At 40.6% G+C, this 17,615-nt stretch overlaps 1 protein-coding gene across 14 annotated transcripts in view; it reads left to right on the plus strand.

Moving 5' to 3' along the window:
- adgrb3 (adhesion G protein-coupled receptor B3) overlaps positions 1 to 17,615 on the plus strand; it is a 123,098-nt gene that overhangs the window by 39,781 nt on the left and 65,702 nt on the right. For 10 of the 14 annotated variants that reach the window (XM_034608018.1, XM_034608015.1, XM_034608014.1 and 7 more), the window contains 3 exons: positions 6,763 to 6,873; positions 9,424 to 9,585; positions 16,828 to 16,992. The exons of 2 other annotated variants lie outside the window; for them this stretch is intronic. In XM_034608018.1, the coding sequence (XP_034463909.1) occupies positions 6,763 to 6,873; positions 9,424 to 9,585; positions 16,828 to 16,992 (438 nt within the window). The remainder of the gene's footprint in view (positions 1 to 6,762; positions 6,874 to 9,423; positions 9,586 to 16,827; positions 16,993 to 17,615) is intronic. 2 more of the 14 variants (XM_034608016.1, XM_034608019.1) reach the window with 2 other exon arrangements.

Raw genomic sequence — 17,615 nt, forward strand, 5'->3', positions numbered from 1 at the left:
AGTCATTAGGAGAGTCAACAGGAAGCAAACAGATGGCAGAAGGAATATGATGGATAATTGTACGTCTCAGAGGACAAATCGTAATTTGTATCTGATTCCGTGCAACCCCCTCATTTTCTTAATGAAGGACTAATTGAGTTTTTTTTATTGGCTCAAGCATATGGTCCCACCGATAGCGGCGGATTTGTACAATAGCTGTAAGGAGATACGTCGAGGGTTTTGGAGGAGCTTTATGAGATCGTGTCTGAACGGGGTGTGAGGCTGGAGCAACGTCCGAGGCTCAGTTTGGATGTGGAAGTGTATTTATGAGCTAAAATAAGGTGCATCCTCATTACATCATGATCATCACCACTTTCATCATCGTCTTTTTTTATTATTATTTTGCTTTTCCACATTGAAAAACAGTCCTTTACAGTTCTGTCAAAACCACTGACTCTTACTTTGAGAAAATAAAATGTTGGAATAAATAAAACAGTAGCGGAATCTGTACTTTACTTATGAGTACTTGTATATTTGATGCACATTTTGTTTTTTATGTAATGTATTTGTATGTTTTCCAATGTGACACACGACTTTTTGCTTTCTCCTGAAATGTTTTGTGTTTTGAGCTTTTCGTCCTCAGTCTATTTGATTATACTTTTTTTGAAGGATAATAAATTATTGACAAGAAAAGGTTTTGATAATTTTTCCTTACATATGTTCAGATATAATAACCTCCCCTGACACAAGCAAATGAGTTTGTAACCCCTTAAATTAAATAACTGTTTAATCAGGTGGTCATTGGTACCGTTTGTAAAGTGCTTCTTTATAACTTGCTGTCCTTTCACGTTTCAATATATTTCCATTGTAATTCACAACTCAAACAGGAGTGCAACATATCTACAAATGTAGTTTAATAATGCATATCCTAGGGTTTCTATCAAGATAATAAATGTTCATATTAGTCGATAACGAGAATTATTATCATGCAAAAACATCTTTCAGTTGAAAGCTCCTCTGTTGAGGTTGTTATAAACTCTTATCTGAAATGGATACATTTTGAGTTTTACCTCCTCACTGTGCTTACGCAACACATTGATATATATTGGACGTTCTATTGTTATTGATGAAATTTACAAAGCGATTATTATTGATATTGTATTATCTCTCAGCCCGAGAAATGGAACGCAGACAGGTAGCGATCCTTCTCCCCGGTCCGCATGCGACTGAACACTTCTCTCTACACTCGTACAGTGCAGCAGTAATGAAGTGCCTCTCATCAAGTGCTACATTTGTGACAGTCAGTCAGTCGGCGGGCAGGAATGCTTGAAAGGCAGTATATGTGGAGCACCCGCGACAGAATCTACTCATAGGGGCTTCTGAGTAAAGGCTCATTTCACGCAAGGTTAGACACATCAGTCATTGGACATGGGGCTGGCTTTTACTGCCTTTCAATAAGATTACACATGGAACGTGTCCACACAGTGAAGATGAACCTGGAAATGAAATGTCTTCCATCGGACTCTGCCCACGGTGGTGAAAGCTTTAAATTCCCTGCATGCAGCGGCTCAAAGCGTCACTGATGACAAAGGTCATGTAACGAGGGGAACTTTCATTGTCTTTGATTGTGTGCGAGTCTTTGTTTGTTTGTAATGTGGGCTACGCGTACTTAGTAGCAGGACATTAATTAAATCAAGCGTGAATATCATGGTAAATATGGCCACTAATTAAGCTTGAAAGCATCAATGAGCTGTGATGGGTCAGAAAAGCTTTGAGCCCATCAAATCAGGCGCCCCGTAAACAGTTTGGCTCGGGCAGGAAAACAATGTCCAGCAATATCCATGTTTGCACACCATTGACACAGTGATGAAGGCCTGTGTTGCCACAACACATACCGCTGCCTCAAATTCTTCGCCCTGGCATCTTTCTGTTAGAACCTTCATTCACCGAGGTCACAGCCCAGTGGTGACCACGCTGTTGTGGCTGCACTGCCAGTAGCTGGAGCAGACATTTTTGTCAAATTTTGGCCTAAGATTCTCACCGTTTTAGCTGCTTCGCAGGGGCCATGGCTGCACGCTGTTCTGCACGCAATCCTGGCTTCACTAACAGATGCACCCCTGGAGATCAGTTTTCCAAAGCTCATTGGAACAAAAGAGATACTTTCTGTTTCCTTTTTGGAGCAGCCAGGCGTATCTCACGGTAAGATCGAATTGCAAAAGGAGATTGACTCATGGGACCAGCCACGCAATCATTTCAGCTTCTTAAAGTTGAGAGGGAGGTACTCTCGCTCGAAACAGCCTAATCTCATTTCCACCACTTATTTCCTCACCTGATTTGTTGATAATCCCTGACAAGAAGGCAAAATGGCTGCCATTACACACTGGTGGCACAGCATTGTGGAAGAAAACAGTCCTTTCTTGAACCTTTTAAAAAGTCAGGTTTTTTTTTTTTGCACTTGCTTGAAGTGATTGCAGCTTTGACGTCGCATTAAACCGAGCGCTAATCCTGCTTCTTCCTGCAGATGATTGAAGTGATTTTAAAAAACGTTCAACATGAGAAATTGAAAAACGGCATACGCATAAATTAGTCAGGGGTTGCATGTGTGATATGTTGTGTATGGTTTTCTGTGAGGTTAGTGTATGAGAGGTTTCCACAACATTAGGGTCTATATTTCCATATTTTGTATCATCATAAGATGGAGTCGGCCACCTTAGCTTGACATTGCCAGGATGTTAATACTAACAGTTATAAAGAGACATACAGAGCTATACTGGAACTGGAAACCTCATGAATCTATAGCGAGACAAAAACTGCTGACTTTTATACATCAGGGAAATTACGCAATAATCTCATGATACCAAACACTTACAAAAAACAACACATAGTTAGGAGATGAGACCATGAAAACAGAGGTTAGGAAAGTATCCTGCGAACACAAGTCTTTATTTGACACTGTTCATGTGCAGGGAATCTATATAAATATATCTTTAATTCCAGTATGATGACAGGGTTCATGTTGATATGTTAATGATGGCATTGAATAGTGGGACAATCAGCCTGACCCACCAGCTTGATCTACTGGATCTTTGTAAATGCCAACTGTTCCCTCAGTCATTCCATGCATTTGCTATCATCTACAGTGTAAAACTAATGGAGCTCCATTTGTAAATACTATACATGCATATGAAACTGCTCTCCAGAAGCAACCCATAGCTTTCCCTCCCTTTTATTTTAAAATATTTTTTTTTAAATGATTTCCAGAAAAAGCTGCTTCCCTTTGACCCAACACATTTTGCCTGTTACAGAAGGAAATGTGGTTATTGCTGATCAGTCTTCCAAGGTTATCTCGGCAATTCAGCACCCCATTTCCACGCCAGTGTATTTAATCCTCTGCAAATATGTTGGGCATTCCTGAAAAGCAATGTTGCTATTCCAGCCAAATTTCATGGTCAGTCTAACACCTGTGGAATTCCTTTTTTTAATTCTGAGTTCTAAAAACGAATGCTCTGCCGGTGATGCCTGCCATCGAGGTTATGTGCATGCAAAACAAAAGCTTTTCGTTGCACAAAAAAACCCGAAAAGCAGTGATAGAAAAGATGAATGGATTTCTCTGAATGGTATCTTCTCCCCATTGTCGCTGAAGCATGATGGTTGATGGATAGCATTAGTACGTATTCTAGTTAGTCCTGGCTGGCTCCTAAACTTCATTACCCAGAAAACACAGTTGAAAGGTTCAGAACACTACAAAAACCTTCAGAATCACGCCGTCTGAAAACGAAAGAAATGGCCCGTTAAATGCATCAGCTGCGCTTTCTGCTTTATTAAGACGCATTGTTTTGGGCTGTTTTGACAAATGACAACAGCCCTGTCCCTCCAGATATTAAAATTCGGGTTTTGTCTCTCATGTTTACCATTACTTAGCCGTGGGCTCAAACACAACCCCGGTAGTTCAATTAAATCGCTGTGCTTATTCCTCAGTACCTTTTCTGGTGTTTTGACATCCTGCTCTTTTTCAGTCTACCTCAGGCTCTCTGAGACACAACGTTCGGATTAACATCTTGGTCCTGTGCCATCAACAAGGACTCCAGTCCGATGCACTTAAAACTGAGACTTTCCTCTGCAGTACATTAACCAGCTCTCGTTTGTGTACAAACAGGTTGAGCTGTTTTTTGTAACGGCCTCCCGTCTGGACTGATTTCGATATAATTACTCAAACGTTCCTTCCACGAGGCGATGAGGCTGCGATGATGAAACGCTTGTAAACACTCGCAACGTTTGATTCATCCAGTACCTCCTCCATTATGACGGTTTGTCATCAAAGTATCTGACTGACATCGCGCCTAATGACAATTTTATAATCTCTTTAATGTAGCGGTGCTCCGGTTGTGTTGTTCATCACGAGCTGCTCGGAGCGAGATTAGATTAGGTGTGACTGGCTGTGGGGCTAATAACTGTTTAATAGGCTGAGATGATCAATGTTTTGTGGAGGCGAGTCGTTTTCAAAAAGGTGTGATGGAGTTATGATCAATGGTCTGAGCGGCCGTGTTGATTAGTGTTTACAAAAGGAAAATATGGAATTAAACTGCCTCCAGCATCATATAATGTACAGCACTTCCTCAGTGATACAGGGATCGGCTAATTTATTTACGTTTATGTTGTTTGTAAATGTAAATCAAAGAAAAGCAAATCAGAGAACTGCTCATCATGGAATACAGGCAGCGTTTTAAACCTTTTTTGCATTGTTAACATTGAATTTTATTACAAAAGCATTTAAGGTAACTATATAATTTTGTAGGTATTGGCAATGTCCATCCAATCCTTCTGAGCCAAATGGCTTGAAAGTGCCACTTTATACCATCTTTTAAAGTCAAGCGTCATTTGTGTAATTTGGTTAAACAGAACCGGGCCTTTGCTTTTTGTGTGATTTGCATAGTAGCAGACGTTCAGGCTGACTAAATCAGACGGACCTTTTTTTATTCTGCCAAATGTGGAATTGGTTCATCATCCAAGACACCACGGGGTAGAGCACGAGAACCCAGTAAAGAGAAAACGTGTCCAAGTATCTACTGTAGCCGGCTGTACGCGATTGAGCCGTTAGCGCTGCCACCCGCTGTTTGTCGATCATTAGCGTAGCCGCACTTTTCTTTGTCCGACGCAGAGTTCAAACTGGGCTCCCTGCTTAATTTGAGCAAAGCACATGTGGACACGATCAAATCAGAGTGAAAGACATTAGAGCACGCTTCTGAAGCCGGTTACTTCGTGCAGTTATGGTCCTGAAGATACCAATCAGCATAAAAAAAAAGAAAAAAAAGGCTGCAGCTTCTGCTTCTACCTGGCGGCTTCTCTGTCCTCTCATTAAACCCTCTCAATATTCAAATGTCTTCAGCAAACACGAGCACGGCCGTGTTGTTTTGAGTGCGGCTGAAAACCCAGAGTCACATTTTGCCTTGATTTATTTATTTATTTTTGCTCAAACCCAATCACGGAACATGTTTGTTGATATGATTTGGTTAATGCCAACAGTCTGATGCGTAGAACAAACAGCTGTCTTCTCTTTTTTTTTTGTGTAGTCGAGTGCTTTACCATATAATTAGTGAGAAAAAAAACGATAAAGCTTTTCAGCGGAACGTGATCAGACGAGACGACAGGGGCTCGCTGCTCCGGGAGGTCAAGTCTTTTTTTAGGCTCACAGTCTGCTGCAAGAATCCGCAGGAATCCGAGGCTGCAAACTATATTAGAAGCGATGATGTAAACATCCTCCTTATCAATGGCTGATGCATTGCATTGTCTAATGTACTAACATAAGCTATGTGTGAATCTGTTGTTGATGCATCACCTGCATTGCCTATTTGCAAATGGTATAATCACCTCATTAGGACCACGCTGGCAAAAGTGATGCTGGTTTTTAATTAAAAAAAAACAAGAGTTTCACAAGTGATTTGCATGAGCTACTTAAGTGAGTAAAATATAAAACCTTGTTTTGCAGTGTCACTGTGACTTAAAGCAGCTGATGCAAATCCCTGACTAAATGCAAATCGGCTAGCACCGCTTTTCTCAGTGTGGCGCCAGAACTCATCGGCTCTTTGTCCCCGTACGGGAAACAAAGAGGGCATGCATTGTAATGAATACAGCTCAGAATACATTTGTCTAATTTACAAAAAGGCTCACAATATTTATTTAGCGGGTCGTCAAAAAAAAGAGAAAAAAACATAAATCCCACAAAAGGTGACTGACAAACTGTTGAAGAAACTGTGGATCAATAGCATGTTATGTCCATGACCCCCCCTCCTCTGTGGCTTTCTGATGGCTTACACATTTTTACTTTCATTTCGTTTTTCTTTTCCTTTTTTCCGGGTGTGCAGGAGGGAGGGAGGGACGGGGAGGGACGGGGACGGGGGGGGGGGGGGGGGGGGGGGGGGGGGGGGGGGGGGGAGCTGGTCTGACAAAGTGTTAGAGTCTTAAAAAAAAAAGGCGATGTGAGTTTATTTGCATGTTTGCTATGTGTCTACGCTGTGCTTCCAAGCTCAATTAATACTTCCAACTCACCCCTTTATAAATTCGTTGCATTGTTCTATGCCCTAGAGTAAACAAACAAACAAACAAACAAAAAAGGGACGAATTAAATACAAACTTGTGTGGTCTTTGTTTCTAGCCATGTACTGCAGTTGCTTTCGAACATCCTGAAAAAAAAAAAAAAACAGTATGTAATAAGCTTTTTTTTCTCCCTCTCAGAAGATCATGTCTAAGCCTAGCTTTCATATGAACCTCTATTTTGTCCCATAGAATATGGAATGATCGGAGAGCATACAGTAAAAAGTCAGCGGCCAAGATCAGTTCATGACACAAAGGCCCTGCAGGAGCAAGCTGAGTCTGCTAAATTTATGGCACAAACTGGTAATACAATAGTTATGTTTCTTTACCTTATCTTGTTAACTAAACTTAATTTCATCATGCATGCTCTCTCTTGTACTGCACCTTTTTAAGTGGAAATGTTTTTGCATTATTTTTTTCCTACTCATTCTTTATTTCTACATATGAACTAGGACAATAAACTTTCCATTTATTTCCATTGACTATAGGAGATAATTGGGTTTTGTGGGTCTGTTTGTTTTTTTCCTTTTCTGTCACATAGTGAGTTGGCAACACGGTAAATTATCAGAGCATTAATTAAACAGCAGGTTTAAAACTAAGGCCCTGGTGTAGTTAATAGTTTCCTCCAAGGCGAGATGAATTAAATGTCATTTGAGAAAAAAAAAAAGAAGAAAAATACCCACCCCCTTCAGCCAAATATGAAACACATACTTGGCAAAAGTCGAACTGATAGATTCTGCCCTTAGAGATAAAATGAAGCTATGTGGCTTAATCAAGTGTAGCATAAAAAGCTTGAATGATTTAAATTCATAATGACATTTACAACATACCATCTTTGCACTTTTAGTTAAAAGTTTGGAAAGAAGGGAAAGTAATATTAAAGCAGAAGCTTGATTTTGATTTTATTATCTAGTTACATTTTTTTTAAACTGATTCTTTTCTTAGTGGGAGGGTTTTAGATTTAGCTGCTGTTGAGAACTTCTTCATTTTGATTTGACTCATTTTCTGGGAAATGTTTACATTTTTTTCCATGTGTTCCATTTGAATTGCTGTCATTGTTTCAAAGAAACTCCACTCATCATGATTTTATTTTGCGACACGCCATACTTACTGTACTTATCGTGCATACATACCAATACTAACATATTCTCATTAACACTTCCCCCCATTTGACACTCGCTGTAGGAATGTGGTTTCCCTGTCCAGTCGCATCGTGCTTTTCTGTTCCTCATCCTCACACAATTTACTCTCCCTGTACTGCCTCATTTAACAAATTGATCCACCTTTCAGTCTATTTTATGATCTGCAAAATTAAGCGCAGGGTTTAGATCCCCATTTGGCCAAATCTGTGTCCTTGATGCAACACGCTGAGAAAACGACTTTCAGGCACATGGTGCTTGAAAATACACAATTCAAATGTGATTTGATGACTTCAAATATCATAAAAATGTATTCAGAGCTGCAACGAGACTATTTTTCTCTGTAATAAATTATTCCTCTAATTCACCAAGCGCCTCAAAGGGAATGAATACTTCACCTGAGGGTTCATCGTAATCAAACATCAATTATTTGGTGACTACTCTGATGCAGGGATTTTGATTGTCCACTAACTTGTCACCAAATAATTTATTCTTTTTTTTTTTCATTTAGACTACCATGACTTTGGAAATCACCCCCACTGTCTCATCAAAATATAAATATTAATAACTAGTGTAGATAGCACTGTTAAAGCTACATTTAGCCTTTTTTCTGCCTTTTTAATCTTTGGCCCTTTTGGACCATGAAGATTAAAACGCTCAGTGCTGTTTCTTCTTATCAATCTTTTTAAATTGAACTTTACGACCGTAACAGCCATCTTCCTTACTAACTGCTACCAAATGCTTTATACGATTATCTAATGACAATATGTCTGCACGCACAGTATAACTGCTTCAAAGTCTGCTTGCCAGAACATTTCCGTATGGGCTCAAAGGCCTGGACCATAGAAACAGAACAAATGCTGCCTGTTGCGTTTCCTTCAGGGAACTTGAAATTTGAATACGGTGGAAACAGTCTGCTCGGCGCCACACCGGCACAACTGCTGAGCAAAATCTGCAAACATCCTCATTTATTTCCTCCATCTTTATGAGTAAACTGGTTAAGATGGATTTGAAAATGATTTGAAACCTTCGTCTCCAAAATACAGAATTGGCTCCGCTGTCGTCAAGGAAACTAGACAGTTTGCAGCAGTGCAAAAGGGAATCCATATCTCTGAACTCTCTCTCTGAACTAACACCCATTACAATCCATTTTATTTTCTCAGATGTTGTCTTCTCTTGCATGCCACCATGTTATTATGAATTTCTTTTTTTTGTTTTGTGCTGATTTCCTGGCTTTATTTAAACATGTTATTGGGTTTCATTGAAATGCATGAAGGATTTCTTTTTAAAGATGAAGTGAAACAGTTAGATGTAACGATGTCTACTGTTCATTCTTATATAAATCACAGCTTCGGCTTTTTTGTGATCTTTGCATAAATGCCCATTTGATCTCACCTCCATTATTAAGACCACTGTTAAAAAGCAACTACTCTGTTATCGCAGACACACAAAAAAAACACTTTACTGTGCTGATACAAAAGTAAACAGAGGAACTAAGCTTCTGACTCAGTGTTTATCAAAGATCACATAAAGGTAGCACAGAATGTACAATAGTGTTCCTGTAAATAAGTCTCAAAGGCCCCCCCCCCCACCCCCACCTTACCCCAACGTGACTCATGTTGGCCCCCCACCTTGCCCCACCCCGCCCTGTTAGCCCTGCCCCCCCCAGGACCATATTGCTGCATTTAACTAGTGTCACCCTTCTCCCACACAGGTGAAACAGGTGCAGAGGAGTGGTCCCAGTGGAGCTCATGCTCTGTAACATGCGGTCAAGGGTCGCAGGTGCGAACAAGATCATGTGTCTCACCATACGGAACTCACTGCATCGGCCCTTTAAGAGAATCAAGGGTTTGCAATAACACTGCCCCTTGTCCAGGTAGTGTTAGCCGCAGATTCTTGAATATTCATGTTTTGCTCGTTTGTTGTTTATATTGGGGGGAAATGTGTTGCTGTGTGTTAACAAAAAATGTCTATGTGTCTATGTAGGAATGTGTTATTATCGTTATTGTAGCTATTATACTTAATCTGATGATTTTCTTTTTAAATGTTATTTTGTGAATGTGTTTCTTTTTTTTTTTGGTCATGATCACCTTTGTGTTTTCCATTTCATGTAACTGTTGGGCAATTCATCAGCATTGAAATGGTTTCATGACATGTGGTTGTGCACGGCGCTCAGGGAGCCGCGGATCCTGATATGTCATCGGCTTCATTTTCTTGAAGGTCAGCTGTGCACTTTAAAATAGCTTGACAGCGTCGCTTCACACGCGCTGTAAGGCATCTTCTTGCTCGACCCATAAGGGCATGGCAGATGAGTCACTGGTAGTCAGGTATCGGCATCACATGCTTTCACTGACGGGTGACTGCCGAGCGCCAATGTTTGTCTGTGCGCGTCTGGTAGGATAAGCGTGTTGTTTTTCCCGAGCAGAGTTTTTTTTGGGGGGGCGGGGGGGTTGCTCACACACACGAACATGCAGATTTAGTAATGAGATCCTGAACTCTGTGTTCAGTCGAGATATTTGCTGGCACCGTTGAGCGTAATGCTTCTGAGACTGCACCACAGACTCTTCAATAATTACGGCTGATCAAAAGTGCTGCAAGCTCCGTCTTCTGACATTCTGATCTCGGATGTACTGCGCTTCATTTGCTAGTTGCGGCACATGTAAATGGGAAGTTGGCAGTTCTCAAAAGGGTTTTTCTCCTACTCTGCGTGGACACTAAAAAGTGAAAAAAAGAGCATAAGTCATTTAGAAAAGAAAGTTGCCTAAATACCACCAGTCTTCTCTCTGGCCATTAATATTTCGCTCAGACAGCATTAAAGCTCCTATACCCCCCCCCCCCCCCCCCCCCCCCCCCCCCCCCCCAAAAAGCCATATTCCAGGTATGTGCATTCATTTGCATAAAGAATTATTATAACTTTAGCATCTGAACTTGCAGGGCTGCCCATGTGAATTCATTAGTGCCTTTGATTTATCTCAAGACCTGCAAACATTAGGCATTTTACTCGTGGCTAATTGTGGACCCGGAACTTTCTTACACATAATAAAGCAGAAGTCTTTATCACCAAATAACTCGGCCATAAAACTCTGGGAAACCTCTAAGGCCATTTTGACAAGAGTAAGGCTGTGATAGGACTTTTCTCTCTTTTAGAGGAAATAGGAGAGGGGGCGGCATAAAGATAAAAGTCTTTTTAATTTTTAAAATGTCACCATTCTTAATTTATTGTATTGTTTCATGGGTTTCAAGTTAGACCCTATCCAATGTACTGTGGTCCTGCAGTGACGATAAATTACATTGCCTGTAATATCTGAAATACCAGGGTGTTTCTCCTCACTTACTTATATTAAAACCCTCGCACCGGGCTCATAGAGCTGATATAGCTCCAACCATACAAAGTCACAGTGGCAAACTGCTACCAAAAAAAAAAAAAATCCCACCTGGCACCAAGCCACATGAAACGCAGAGTCTATATCTAATATTCTGAAAGGCAGACGGATCAATCCGCTTTCTTCAAGATGTCTGCAGTGTGCCAAGATGTGAGGATGTCTCCGAAATAGAGCATGTTTCAAATTAAAAGCCTTAAAGGAACCTTACCTCACAGTCACCATCACGGAAAAAAACATCAGCATCATCTGTGAGTAATGGCTCCGACGCTGCGGGCTGCAGATCAAGCACGCTGGAAAATCTGGGAGCCTTCACACAGGTTGTGATCCTTTTTTCGGCCCAACACAATGCATCTGTCAAAATACAGCAACATTTGTGTTCTATAAAAGCCTCCCCCCCATTATAACCCAACACCCATGGCTGTATCTTGTTTTTCCTCTGAACTGTAGTGCAGTTATCTCGCCTCAGAAGGAAAGCAGTCCAGTCTATAGCAATCCTGTTAATATTTGACATTCCTGCAGTTCACATCCAGCGCCAATGTTTCGTGCCAATACAGAACAAGTGTGATATAATTCAATTCTAGCTGAAAATAAAGTGAGAGGATTTCAATAGTATTCTATTAGAGTGAGCGATTGTAAATATAATATTGTTGACGATTGTTTTGAACTGCACGCTTTAACAAACACTAAGTCAAATCAGCAGTAGTAGCCTGGTTTACTTTCATTTGTGCTAAAGCAACGTTATGCAACTATTTCACTAAGCAACAGCCTTTAAAATCATTTGGGGGGGGGGGACACTGACTTGTAATGGGGAGAATGGTGCTCCTTCATTTCGCTCTCTGCTCCTGATCTCCTGCTAGAAGAGCTGAATGATAGTTAGGCCCAGCAACAGTAACGCCCAACTGCGGATCATCTGAAAAGACCCAGAAGTCACAAACGAATCAGCGAGGAAACTTCAAATATCACCATTTTAAAACCGAGTATGGCAGCACTCCTGGGACTGAACATACACGTTACATACACACACACGTTTCAGTTCAGTGAGAAGGACGACAGAGTCAGAGCTTCGGTCAACAGACAAAACCAAAGTCAGGAAATACAGATGGATGACATGATAGCGCCCCCAAAGCATTTGAGTCGCCACCTTGTGGCTGCCTGCAGTATAGGTCATAAATCAGTAGTCTTCTGTGTAGTTAGTGAAGGGGACATGGACCAAACTAAAAAACAACCACTCAAAATGCACTTAAACAGTAAGGTTAGTTTTTATTAGTTGTTTGATGCAATAAAAACAAGGTGAAACATTACGATTTACAGTTGATACTCCATCCCACAATAACTACTGCAGACTCCGCCTCCAAATGCACAAGACAGCGGCGGTCGAATCACAGAGAGTTTAGCTTCATGTCTGGATAGTGTAAGGAAGTGGAGGCACATTGTGAATCTTTATATAAAGTCAGAGGTGAAAACAGCTTAAGTCAGACTCTGAACCCTCCCAGAATTAATTACCACTTGTGGCCACAGAGGCTGCTGTTGCTCGGCAATAGTTACATAGTGTTGCTTTAATATTTATCCTTTCTCACAGCACAGTTACTCTGACTGCCTGGATGTAGACTGTGGATATAATATTTACCATTAGACACATCCGTCTGGTGCCGCTTTCCTCCCCTTCCACTCCTTTTTCAATCAGCATTCAGAAAATCAGTAAAATTGGGAGTGGGGTTTATTGTGCAGCCCAGCACTTACAATAAGTCAGGGCGTACTATTTGGCATTTTTAACTTGATTTTGACACAGACTCTGTGTCTCAATTTTACAAATAAAAAAGCACTAAAAATTATTACATCGTCTTAAATTCAGCTTGGGTCTTGATGGGAACGTCAGCACCGAAGGTCACTGCAAAAACTTTTCTACTCTGCCAGACTGAGGAGGAATTATTAGTTCCGGTAAATGTGCTGCGTCATTAGTCTCTGGATAAAGTTAAAATCATGTCTGCTAGTGAGTTTATGAAAATAAGGAAATGCAAGTTGAACAATAAGACGCTTCTAATGGAAACTGACATGTGGCTTTCATTCATTTGGGACAATGGGGATCAAGGTCCGAGTGCTTGGAAGTATATTTTCAGTTTGGATGTGTATTTCCATCACAAGCTTGGTCATACATTTCATCACTAGTGACAGCAAGAGATCTTAAAAAGCCTGAAATTCACTTTGAATTTAGCTGCAGACACACTGCAAGAGCCACCATCTGAACTGGCACCAAACACACTGAAGCTGGTTTTGATGAAGATTAAAATCTCACCACCCATGTATAACACGCCACCCTCCATGAAATAGTTCCACCAAAACGAGTTCCCCCATGACGCTATTTCACAGGAGCACAGCATCCACCCAACACAAATATGATTCTTTATAAAAGATCCAAAAAACAAGCCAGACAGTTATAATAACAGGACAACAACACAGTAAACACAACGTGTGGAAGATGTTGTTTATATTCAAACAACTAACTGTGCGTCTGTCAGTTTGAAAACTCTGGACTTCCTGGAGGATTGTAATAAAATGAACTGAAACTGAATAAAATGAAACAACTTCCTGTTTAACTACAGTTTGATATTTCTCGTTAAAGTTACACACGTAAAAAACCCGTAGAAACATCTCACCCAGCTTCACAGGTATCGCTCCTATGGATAATTATACTGGGATTTGGGTGGTTGGCAGGTTTCTGCTCCCACAGATTGTTGTGGGATACATTTGGTGGCTAATATGCTCTTGTGGGATTTGATAAATATGTAGAGTAACATTTGATTTAACCAGTAAACGTTGCATAGACATCAAACATATACAAGCCTAAACATGGAACAACTTATATTTTAAATTATGGGCAAAAATATATATTTTTATAAACTCTACAACTATTAATTTCCCTCGTATTAATAAAAGTTTATATAGGAGCTCCACCAACTATGTTTGGTTGTGCGCTGAATGTGAAATGTGTGGCATAATCAGAAGTGAAATAGTATAAAAAATGTATAATTAGTAGGTTTCATGGAAACAAAGAATAAGCAAACAAAGCAGGTGACAAAATACGTTTACTTCATTTTTTTATTTATTTTGATTATAAAGACATGAATACATGACAGTGATAATTATAAAGAAAGTGAAAAACATTTACACAAAGTAGAAGTGACAAGAAATAAAAAAACAATTATAATAGACATAATCATCCTGAGTATAAGATATTTTCTGTTGAGGCTTGTGCAAAACATAAAGTTATGACTGAGATAATCAATCTTAAAACTTGTGAATTTAGAGGAACATTTACAGGCAATTCAATTTATTGAACACTGGCTTTTGCACACGTAATTTCAAGGGCAAAAGAAAATCAGTAAAATTGTGAGGAGGGTTTATTATGCAGGCCAGCACTTATAAGTCAGGGCGTACTATTTGGCATTTTTAACTTGATTATGACCCAGACTCTGACTAATAACTCTTTATTCAGAAAACTCTGTGAACCTGAAGGACTCTGAAACTAACTCTAAGCACTATATGAATAAGGATGACCTGCTGTACGGCAAAACACATTTATTGTTGCCTTCTTTACATTGTGCAAATGTACGAGCCACGTGCAATATCGCGCACAACAGATGTAAAGTGCAGCTTTATGCTTAGCAGTGTGGATTCTGGACTGAACCTCAAACAGCCCTGTGGCAAAAATAAGGAGTCGGCAGCAAAATAATAAATACTGCATGATGAATACAGTTGAGCACAAGAGGCAGGCTAACAAGTTCAACCCTCACTGGAATGATATGAGAGGGCCAACCAAATCCCAGTTTACCGCAAATTAATAACAACATTCTTGGCAAACGCACTCGCTTCGGCCACCATCTTGTGGCGGTCCAAGAGTTTCACCTCTCGGCGACTGCTCGTGGCTGTCCCAGTAAACCATGGCCGCGGTTCAGAGGGAAACCACACAAAGAAGCAGAATCCTATTCCATCACTGCTAGCAGTGGTGACTGGCTGCTTTGAACTCGAAATTTTCAAAGTAAATGCTCCAGCCACCACGGGACACTTAGCTAAGAGCATCAAAGCTGCGCCTAGAGGCACGGGCTGGGACAGACGGTGGCTCCCTTCATGGCGGACCGTCGGCCTGATTCCATGATCCGACCGCTCCGCAACTGATCCTGAGATCTGACTATTGTTCCGGGGCGTCTTTAAGCCTCTGCACAAGTCTGTGACCTCTCTGAACAGGAACCGTCGGGTTGCCTGTAAACAAAGTAGTAAAGACAGATTTCCAGTGTCTTAAATCCCATTTGTTATCCAAGATGATTAAATGCCAAACGATCGGTGGTGTCTGCCGCCAATTTCCATACATTTTATTCCATGCGTCAGTCCTTAAGTGCCTTTTGTTGTGTGCCACATTTTGTTGTTTGTTAGTGCACATAGTCTAGTATAATTTAATCTGTTCTTATGTAAATGTGTATACACGGCTGCTTCCACATCAGCCTGACGCTCCCATTGCAGCTCCCTGGGTGTTATTGAAGCTGCATAGAAAACAAGGACTTCACAGCTAAAATGTGTTTTGTGCATTTTGAAACGATACGTACGTCTGGTGCTTAAGAATTGCTCCAGTGTGATTTGGGTTTGATACAATTACCATTCACTTAAAGTTTATTTTGGAGACTTTAATTGTCTCAGTAAATGCACTTTAGATGCTAATATGAGTGCTTCAACTTTTACATTTAGATCAACAGTGTCTTCATCATTACATTTCATTATCTGTATTTGCCTTTGTGGAGACACAAGACAGAAAGTGTCTTTACTTCCGTCTGTCTCTCACATTTCCATATTTCCTTCTGTGAAGTAAAACTTTGAGCCCAAAGCAAATATCCTCCGCAGTTCATCACGCGGAGGACATCACGCACATTCCGCTGTTGCTGTTTTAAAGCTACCTTTCCAATTTACATTTTAATATTTTTGGATTGAACAATTGCAGCGGTCCCATGTCCCAGGTGTCCGTGTTAACAATGCACCACATGGGATTTAGAATGATTTTGAGTTAGAGAAAATTATCGCTCTTTGGAACATCCTTTGCATAATTGCCCGCAGGCATATCCATGAAACACACCAGTGTCTTCTTAATGACACATTTTCTTTGGGATTTGGGCAGTCAGGGCTGATTTTCAGTCAGAGTGGCCACGTCGTTACAAATTATTTTACAAAACATGAAACGTGGCCTGTTACCCTGAGGCCTGAGACCAGGTGAAGTCCTGTCCGTTTGGTGTAGAACCACCATTTAGTATGACGAGGAGATGACAGTTCTGCAACACAATTGTCAGCTTATGTTAACCTGAGGGTTCAGTGCCACTAGATTCCACAGAAGAAAGAAGAATAGACCTGCTTCTCCTCACCCAGTTAGAAAGACTGGATTCTTATTGTTGTTCCGCATGTTAAAACTTCCATGTGAAGATATTTCTTATCATACTTTATGCCTTTAATTCAGTATGCATCATTGTTAGTGGATTAGTATTTATCGTCATTGTGCACAAGATGAAGAACACTACATGCACAGAGGTGACTGAAGCTTGTGCTCGCTCAGTGTTTCCCTTACATTAGTTTTGTTGCTAATTATTTTTGATTGATTTCATTTCATTTATAGCTGGCTGCAGTTTGTTATGGGTTTGTTTATGCTACAGCAGGGACAGGGACATTGATTAGGCCTGACGCCTTTTCTGTGCCCGCAGTACACGGTGTATGGGAGGAGTGGTCACCGTGGAGCCTGTGCTCTTTCACGTGTGGCCGCGGGCATCGCACTAGGACTAGGATGTGCGCCCCTCCCCAGCACGGAGGCAGGGCCTGTGATGGACCCGAGACCCAGACTAAGCTTTGCAACATAGCCCTATGCCCAGGTATTATCTCACTGCTCTTTAAATGCATTTTAAAATAACAATATCAACCGTTATTACTAAAGGCGAAATAGAAAAGATATAATCACAGAGATGATGATAATCACTTTTCAGAAGTTCCTTTCTTGAGGACGGTAGCAGTTTCCCTCACACACAGCAATTTAATCATTAATCAATACAATACTGCAAAGGTGAGTGAAAAAAAAAAATGAATGACTGCATTTTGTGGTGCATTTAAAGTAATAGTGCTTACACAATAATGCGGTTTAGGAAACCCTGTCAATACTGTGATACCGACGTCCAAATCACTTACTCGCAATTGCCTGTGAGTGGTAAGCAGATTAGTGATGATGAGTTCTTCCACACAGTAAATGTTAGCTTTGCTCTGGTAACAGACTCAGTGAAAACCACTCAGTCGCAGATGCTTTCCCTCCACCCCCACATGGACGATGGAAGGCGGCAAACAAATAGTGTGTGTGCAGTTTGTGCAATAGTCATGATAATCTAATATGAAAATATTCTATTAAAAACTGATTTAATGTTTTATTCTCCTAACGCATTTGACTATTTTATATTCTAACCTATGAAAGAATACAAGTCTCCCAAATTTCCCAAAAAGTCATGTT

Source organism: Hippoglossus hippoglossus, chromosome 15 (genome assembly GCF_009819705.1).
Source record: "Hippoglossus hippoglossus isolate fHipHip1 chromosome 15, fHipHip1.pri, whole genome shotgun sequence".
Classification (NCBI taxonomy): Eukaryota; Metazoa; Chordata; class Actinopteri; order Pleuronectiformes; family Pleuronectidae; genus Hippoglossus; species Hippoglossus hippoglossus.